The 8,446-nt window shown below is 34.7% G+C and overlaps 2 protein-coding genes across 2 annotated transcripts; one reads left to right on the top strand and one right to left on the bottom strand.

The window, feature by feature from the left end:
* Positions 1-516: 516 nt before the first annotated feature.
* Positions 517-4,252, top strand: LOC125680489 (uncharacterized). Its single transcript, XM_056140984.1, has 3 exons — positions 517-743; positions 1,148-1,305; positions 2,767-4,252. Exons 1-3 carry the CDS (start codon positions 570-572, stop codon positions 3,911-3,913), a joined length of 1,479 nt encoding a protein of 492 aa, XP_055996959.1. The 5' UTR covers positions 517-569; the 3' UTR covers positions 3,914-4,252.
* Positions 3,981-8,176, bottom strand: LOC125646263 (uncharacterized). Its single transcript, XM_048872484.2, has 3 exons — positions 7,922-8,176; positions 5,786-5,918; positions 3,981-5,476 (listed from the first exon to the last, which is right to left on the bottom strand). The coding sequence occupies exons 1-3, from the start codon at positions 8,012-8,014 to the stop codon at positions 4,332-4,334; spliced, it is 1,371 nt and encodes a 456-aa protein (XP_048728441.2). The 5' UTR covers positions 8,015-8,176; the 3' UTR covers positions 3,981-4,331.
* Positions 8,177-8,446: the final 270 nt, after the last annotated feature.

The raw sequence follows: 8,446 nt of genomic DNA, 5'->3' as shown, positions 1-8,446 counted from the left end.
TACGCTAATCTGGCCATATAAATTTTTGAAACAGTTCAAGGATGCAGTTTTGAGATATATCTGATAAACTAGAGGATACAATTAAAGTTCATAATTATTTCGTTTTCTTTTAGTACATGGGGGTAATTAATGCCACAATTTATAAACTTTTTGCTTACATTTGTAACATTTAGCACTAAATCAGACCGAGGAACCTGAATCCTATAATACTTTTACAAACGCATTGTACGATATAGTGACGTAATAAAATGTTACTGTATTTTCTATATTGGTCGTGGTAACCTAGTGACGAGAGAAACAGGATCGGTTCTCGTTTCCGGCGCTGCGCCACACCTAAGACGTCAAAGAAAGGTAGGAACTGTTCCGTCGCCATGTCCCCGCATTAGAAGTCAAAGTCACAGGTCTTTTGGAAAAGATTGATTGATTGTATCTTGCTTAACGTCTCACTCGAGAATTTTTCACTCAAATGGAGACGTCACCAACACCGGTGAAGAACTTCAAATACTCCTTATTCACGGCTTTCGCGCATGTCAATTTAAAACGAGGCTCGGGATGCTAAACATAGAAAAATGGCGTGTTCAGAGACAGCGACAGCCCCATATCACTGTTGTGTTCCTTGTAGTACAAATGACTCTCGGTACGACAAGGAACGGCGTTTATCCTTCCACAAGTTCCCAGTGGACTCAAGAAGGCGAAAACAATGGATCTTCAAAATAAGAAGGGATTTGGGACCAAAGTTTAGGGTAGGTAAATGAACTAAGCTGACGACAACGTCGTATACACGTTGTGGTGACTGTCGTATACACGTTGTGGTGACTGTCGTATACACGTTGTGGTGACTGTCGTATACACGTTGTGGTGACTGTCGTTTATCTTTTGTTTCTCTAATTAAGAGCTATTGCTTTTTAAAATGATAAAAGTTTGAAATTTAGTTCTTAAATATTATGGAAGTAAATGGATACTGTTACATAAATGTTCTGTCTTCAGACCTGAATCTATACGTACATCTACATGTTTACAAATTGCACTTTCACTTTTGATATCAAGAATTTGACTATTAAAACACTCGGTGCTTACTGCTTTAGTTCTTTATAGTATATAGATATATAAACCGTGGTTCAGATGGTTCTATTTTTTATTTCTTAAGATATCTGATGCCACAAGAGTGAGCTCTGAGCATTTTCATCCCTCAGAAATCAGAAAGACACTGACAGGGAAAAGGATGCTGTCAACTACTGCGGTGCCATCATTATTTGATTGGACAAAAAGTACACCTACTAGACGTCCACCTCGAAAGTCTCTGATGTATGTTGTTTTATTTTAATTACAATTAAGTATTATTTATCATGTTTACCCCCTTTATCCAGTATTTCTGATATACAAGTTTGTGTATATATCTATATGCTGCGTGATGTGACTGTGAAATCTAAAATATGATGATTTATAACTGAATTGAAAACGTGATGATAGCACTTGGTGATATATTCTTGATATCCAAGTCAAGTGTACTTATATGTGTTTTGAAGTGTTTTCTCTCACACAATATAAAACAAACAAGTTAGATGACAATATTCAATATTGTATGCAATCGCAAATCATGAGAGGTATATGTAGAGTTGTATCAGTATTTGATTATTCAGGTGTTTTTTTACCCCTTGAAATCAGGGGCCAGGGCCTTCAAGTTTGAGAAAAATAATGATATTTGATTGTAATTGGGGGAAAATCTAGGATCTAGAGAGGGCACACAAATCATATGTTCAAAAGGGCACTTTTCGTCGCGGCAAGACAATTTTGGGGCACTTTCATTGTATCATAATATGATAGTAATAGAATTTAATCAATTAGCCTCTTTAAAAGTTAATACCTGCTGTTCTGATTTTAAACTTTTCAATCAACCTAATGAAATAAAGGACACTTGTTAATATTAAGAAATATTTAAAAAAAAAATTTATGCTCCCCAAACAAAGTTAAGGAACATATCGTTTTTACTCGTTTTTTTTTTCCTTATACTATTATTCTCAGATACATGTACTTTATGGCTGAGAGTGTCCTCAGAAACTACTCAAGGGATCAATATATTAAACATTTTTAGGATGATAGTATATCATCTATAGATGTGGAGAACGAAAATGCATGAACGTGCATTATATTTTTCGTACACTAACTTCGTAATTACTATTTCCTAAATTTACCAGTCCACTAGTTTTCCAGAAATATTAATTAAACCTATTTCGCTAATGCTATTAAAATGAAATGATGGAATTTAACATGTTGAATGGCTGAACCAATTCTAACCAATTTTGGTAGATAGCTTCTATGGGTAAAAGGGAACAAAGTTATGACTGCCTCTCTGGGACCAAAACAATAAAAATTAATACAATCTTTTTAAAATCTTGCATTATTTAATGTGAGCAATATGTAGTGAACCCTTTATCAAAATTGTTAAATTCATGACCACGTAAGTTTAAGGTCCTGGCCCAAGGGTGGAGTCAGTTTGGTCATATATTGAGAATGCATCACATTTTTAAAAACGTCTCGACTTCTCATCAAGGTGACCGATAAAGCTTATGGGCCTCTTGTTTTTAAATTTCATGAACACAAGTCATAAACCATATTTAAATGGTGGGGTGCTTGGGAAACGTCTGTGACAATCCCCATTACAATTGGCACCACTTGACTCTTACTGAATTTTTATGTAAATTATAATACGAAGATATTGCTGTTTTGTTTATGTATTTCTTCAATGCCTATGCATTTTATTGACAGGCGTGCCACTTGCTCTGAAGAACCAATGGATATCAACGATTCTGGTGTCAGTCCTTCAATTCTTCAAGGTGAATCACAGCCTCTGGTACCTATGATATCTAAAGACCATGACTATACTGTGGAACCATCTTCACCCAACAGTAAATTGGAAGCTGCCCAGAAAGAAATTGATGTTTTACAATGTCAAGTAGAAGGACTGAAGGCTGAAAAATTCGGTGTGCAAAGATTTTCTTTAGATGCAAAATTGATAAACTTTTACACAGGGTTTACAAACTATAAAACATTTGTCAGTATTTTCACTGCATTGCAACCTACTGCAACAACTATGGTACGTTGGACACAGATGCAAAGACATTCTTCCAACATAGACAAAATTAAAACAACTCCGTTCAAAGATGATTGCATGTCACTAAGCTTAATAGATCAGTTTTTTATGTTTATGTGTAGAGTTCGACAAGGATTTCCCGAACAAGATCTTGCTGTTAGGTTCAATATTTCCCAAGCATCTGTCAGTAGAATACTTATTACATGGGCCAATTATTTGTATGCAATGTTTGGAAGTTTATGTATTTGGCCCTCCCGCAGAATTGTAGATCAAAATATGCCTGCCTGCTTTAAATGTACATACCCAAATACAAGAGTGATCTTAGATTGTACGGAAATTAAAGTACAAACACCAAGCTCAAAGGTCTTAAATTCAGAAACATATTCGAATTATAAGAGTCATACAACGTTTAAAAGTCTTATAGGTATTACACCATTCGGTAGTGTTTCATTTGTAAGTTCTCTGTACACAGGTTGTATATCTGATAAGGATATCACTGCAAGGTCAGGGATCATTGATCTGATTGAAGAAAATGATCAGGTCATGGTGGACAAAGGGTTTCTTATTCAAGACTTGTTAGACACCAAACATGCAACTGTAGTAATTCCTCCATTTCTCGGTCATAAAGGGAAGTTTTCGCAAGAGGAGGTGGGCAAAACTCATGAAATTGCCCGATTACGGATACATGTAGAAAGAGCAATTCGTAGAATTAAAGAATACCATATATTTGATGGAGTTATTCCATTGAACTTGGCTTCTTCAATAAATCAAATTTGGACTGTTTGTACAATTTTAACAAATTTTCGAGGTCCATTGTTTTAAAACTACAAATTCGCAATTGCATAAATTTTTTCAGTGCAAGAATTTTTAGTATTTACAACAAAACATGTTTTACTTTCAGAATTATTTTGTATTAATTTGTTGGTATCAAATTGTGCAAAGTTACATTCTATTAAAACAAATCAGTTATTCTTGGAATACTTGTTCCATTTTTAGACACAAGAAGGGAGTTGTAGAGAAATATACTACATATGTATTCCTGTGACAATCATATGCCAATAAAATGTGTCATACATTTAAGCTATTAATGTAACATTCATGTACAACTAATACAGTACTGTACATCTAAAACAGCATTGTGTAATAAAAGTTCTAAAACTCCGAGAGCATTTTTTCTTTGAAACCTTCAATATGGTAGAATGAAAAATTAAATGACAATACCTTCAATTTTGAAGTTATTCTAATTTTGACAATTTTTACAAATTGCTGGTAGTAGATATTCGAAATAAAATTTATCAAGAGAAATTTTCATGTCGGCCCATTTATCACTGTCAAAATGAATTCTCTCCTTGTGATAGTCCTGACGGCAATTGACAAAGAAATCGCACCATGTTAAGCCCGTCAGTGCCATTTGACCCATTACTTGGTAAAAGTAACTGTGACTTGATTTCAGTTTGTATGTTCCATTAGTTTTGTTCTTCACTAGATATTTACAATCTACAAATGAATCCTTGTCGGGACACTTAATTTCAAGAAGGCCAAACTGAGGTATGCTTGTAGGGTCATAGACTTTACGGTCAGGAGACGTCCCAAGATGAGGTGCATTTGGATTAAGTACAAAACCGCACTTGTACACATTATTCATTGTGATTTCAGAGTACAACTTTGCAGCTTCAGGTTCATGTTCAAGTCCATATTTCATGGCAGCAGTTTGAATGTGTTTGGTCTGTAGTATTCTTGTAGCAAGGCTTTCAAAGTCAGATTTTCTACTACAAATATCTTTGAATATGGAAGACGTTATGCGATTTCTACGGACATCATGCCATGTCTTGTTATAACTTTGTTCATTTGTTTGCTTTTCTAATTCTATAGCAAAATCATGATTAATATGTAGTCCCATAGATACATGAAAATCTGCATAGTTCAGAACAGTACTATATTCTGAAATAAGGTTGGGTAATTCACAATCAGGAAAAGTCTTTTGATCAGGGTTGTTGATAATAAGGTCACCATCTGACTTAGAAATCTTCTGCTGGTAGGAAAGGGGAGATCCAACAGGCACTGGACCAAATTGAGAAGGAACAGTTTCACAATTTTCTTCATCAGTGCCAAAAACTTTCAAAATTTGGGCATCACTACCGATTGCTGTAAGTTGCTTGATTAAAGTGTCTTTCAATTCATTGCTCGGGATTGGCTTTTTTACAGGGCAATACACATTGGGAAGAATGCCTTCAGTTATTTTTCTTTTCCTCTTAGGTTGACTTGTCTTCGGCTTCACTTTATATACTTCAATGTTGTCAACTTGTTTTGGGGCTAACCCTTCAGTCCTCTGTGGAATGTTCCAGTGCTGAGGCAGGGATGTCTTGCTCTGAATGGGTGGAACAGCTGTAAAATTTTACCATATATTTAATATATGGTATGTAAAATGATTTTTTTTGTAGTGTAAAACCTAGGGCCTGGGGGAACACTTTATACTCTAAAATAATAATCTACAACTTAAATATGTTGATAAACATGGTACTCCTAAAAATTTCCACAGAAGAGATAAAGTGATTATGATATTTAGGTGTATTGAATGAGCAAAGCTGATTCACATGTATTTAGTTTTCTTGTGACATAATATCAGTACAAATTACAACTATACAATTTTCTAGAAGTGAAATAAAATATATATTGAGTCCATTTCTACACTACCTTTCAGACCAAGCTTTTGGAAATGACATAACAGGTATAACAGTCCAACACAATGGCTGCAATGACCATTCCCAGCTTTACAGTCACATTGAGATGACAAGACCATATAAGGTGAATCCATCGAGAACTTGACCTGCAAATGTTTATTTACATATTACAAATCGCACATATATGATTAGGTATACATGTATATATTTTACAGTATTTGACTGTTAAACAAAAACCATTTAAGATTTCATATAATTATATTTCCTTAAAACAGATTTTAGATTACATGATTAAATGTACATGTATGCGTATTTAAGATTTCTTAATTAAACAAGAGCTCCACAGGCCTTATCAGTCACCTGAGTATATTAGTCAAAAGTATCACTAGTCCCAAGGGTTACAAAATCTAGAATATCATAAAATTGCATGTAACAGTTTTGGTAGAGGCCTTCCTGCTCTACATCACAATGCATTTAGTTTTTCTTACACATAGGCGGTTCTAGAGAATATTTGTTTTGGAAATTTGTTACTTTTTAGCAGTTTGCATAGCCCTGAAGGCCCCAGGGGTGCAGGAGTCCTGAAATTAACAATTTATGTCCCCTTGTCCAAGAGATGCTTCATACCAAATTTGATAGAATTGGAATGGTAGTAAATATCAAGAAGTTAAAACTGTTTGATTGTTAACACAGAACGGACGCAGACCAATTGCTACAGGTCATCTGGGTTTACTCAGGTGACCTACAAAAACCGAGTTGAGCATAGTGTGTGGTATTTTTCTCAACCTGAATTAAAGGGACATGGACATGATTTGAGCTGGGGAATTTATTTTTCCATTTTTAATGTTTAATAAAGGTATTTCTAATGAACATGAAAAATTTTGAATGTCAGTTGTAGAGTTACAAGAAAGATACAGAGCTCACAATTCTTTGTTATGCTAACAAGGCTCATGTCATGTTTTTGTTTACATAGATTAAATATACTAGTAATTGTTTTGTTGAAAGCAGATATATCAGTTAACAAGATAGTTCTAAACACAATTAAACAGTTCATAATGTCCCCATGCTTGTCCCATCTCATTAAAATGTTAAAAAAATATTTATCATAAAAGCAATCTATATGAATGTTACTATATATTTCCTATAATACACCTATATGTAAACAATATCACGGCATGTGCCTTGTTTACATATATGTAACAAAGAATTGTGTGTGATGTATGTCACTTTTAATTCAATAACTGACATTAAAATTTTTTGCTGACCATTAGAAATACCTTAGTTAAGCATAGTAGACATTAAAAATGGGAAAACAAATCGTGTCCATGCCCTTTAAAGAACATCCATAATCTTTTTAACACCTAATAATTATTGTCATTATGCTGAAGATAGCCATGCATGCAACAGAAACAAAGAGAAACAAATAAGAAAAACATAATTGTTAGCTTATGCAATGTAATTAAAATTAGGTCCTTTGATCCGCTCACGTATATCGCTACACCTTGTGTACCGATATACGTGAGCGGATCTAATTTCAATTAGATTGTAGCTTATGTAATATTCAATAAATCGAAAGAAACTCACATTGTCAACATGAATAATAATTGAAAACCAAACAAAAGACTCATCATCAAACCATAAGTCTATACGGAGTTTCATTTTTCCTCATAGAAGGATAGGCCCTTGCTCTAACACAAACTGTGTCAAAACTACTATCAACTGCCTGTACTGAAGTGAAATAAAAGTAACAATAAAACAGCTGATTGACTTAGTCTATGTTAACAAAAATATGTATGCACACTTTATTTCTCCAAGCTCTGATCGAGAGAAGAAAACTAATGATTGACGGCCTAAATACATGTATTTTAAACGATCAACACTTGTGCAGATTGAACTGCAACAGCTGATATTGCATAAACACATGTATATATATTGTACACGTGTGCAAACCTGTTTATTTCGATACATATCTAAATGAAATATATATTAATTTAATAATGTATCGATATGACACATTTCCAAGTCTACAAAAACTATAACGAACCAAAAGAATCATGATATGTTGTACTTAGGTAGGATAAATAGCGTCGTAAACACACACGTTATCAAGTCTAGCATTTAACAATAACAGCTGATGAACTTGAAGTTTTACCTTCGACATCGTGAATGTATCCCTCGACGAAGTTACTATATCCTTTTGTCTGCTTTGAGCGAGGAATTTTGGCCGTGTTGTTTGCCCAGTCATCAATGAAATATTGTGTTAATGAAGGTAGACACTGGATATTCTTCGCCCAAATCGTTTTCTTGGCCATGGTGTTTGTGTTTGCTACCGTGATGTTTGTAGTCCGCGCCTCGGTTTCATTTCAAAATGGCCGCGGGGTGAATAAACAGTATTTAGGCCTATGCTCGGCGCTTGCGGCCATTGAGCAATGAGGGTTCTTTAGCGTGCCACACCTACTGTGACACGGGTCATCCGTTTTTAAGGTCATCTCCGAGGACCCGTGACATTCGCATCTGATGCCGAGCGTTTGGCGATGGAACTGTCACTACCTGTTTTAACGACTAAGGTGTTTTGGAAAAGAAAAAAGAGGTCCAGTGTAGGGGTTGTCACCATAAAGAACCCTCACTGCTACGTAAGCTCCACTGCACTATAAGGTAGTTCTCTACATCGTTATAA

The sequence above is a fragment of the Ostrea edulis genome, chromosome 6, assembly GCF_947568905.1.
Source record: "Ostrea edulis chromosome 6, xbOstEdul1.1, whole genome shotgun sequence".
NCBI lineage: Eukaryota > Metazoa > Mollusca > Bivalvia > Ostreida > Ostreidae > Ostrea > Ostrea edulis.
Note: the sequence above shows the minus strand (reverse complement) of the source record. Positions and strands in the feature narration are given on the sequence as shown.

Coding starts and splice junctions, on each gene's coding strand:
- LOC125680489 (XM_056140984.1), top strand. CDS start 570: ATGGCGTGTTCAGAGACAGCGACAGCCCCATATCACTGTTGTGTTCCT. Junction 744..1,147: donor ATTTGGGACCAAAGTTTAGG/GTAGGTAAATGA, acceptor TTATTTCTTAAG/ATATCTGATGCCACAAGAGT. Junction 1,306..2,766: donor CCACCTCGAAAGTCTCTGAT/GTATGTTGTTTT, acceptor TTTTATTGACAG/GCGTGCCACTTGCTCTGAAG.
- LOC125646263 (XM_048872484.2), bottom strand. CDS start 8,014: ATGACTGGGCAAACAACACGGCCAAAATTCCTCGCTCAAAGCAGACAA. Junction 5,919..7,921: donor ATACATTCACGATGTCGAAG/GTAAAACTTCAA, acceptor AAACATTTGCAG/GTCAAGTTCTCGATGGATTC. Junction 5,477..5,785: donor CCAAAAGCTTGGTCTGAAAG/GTAGTGTAGAAA, acceptor AAAATTTTACAG/CTGTTCCACCCATTCAGAGC.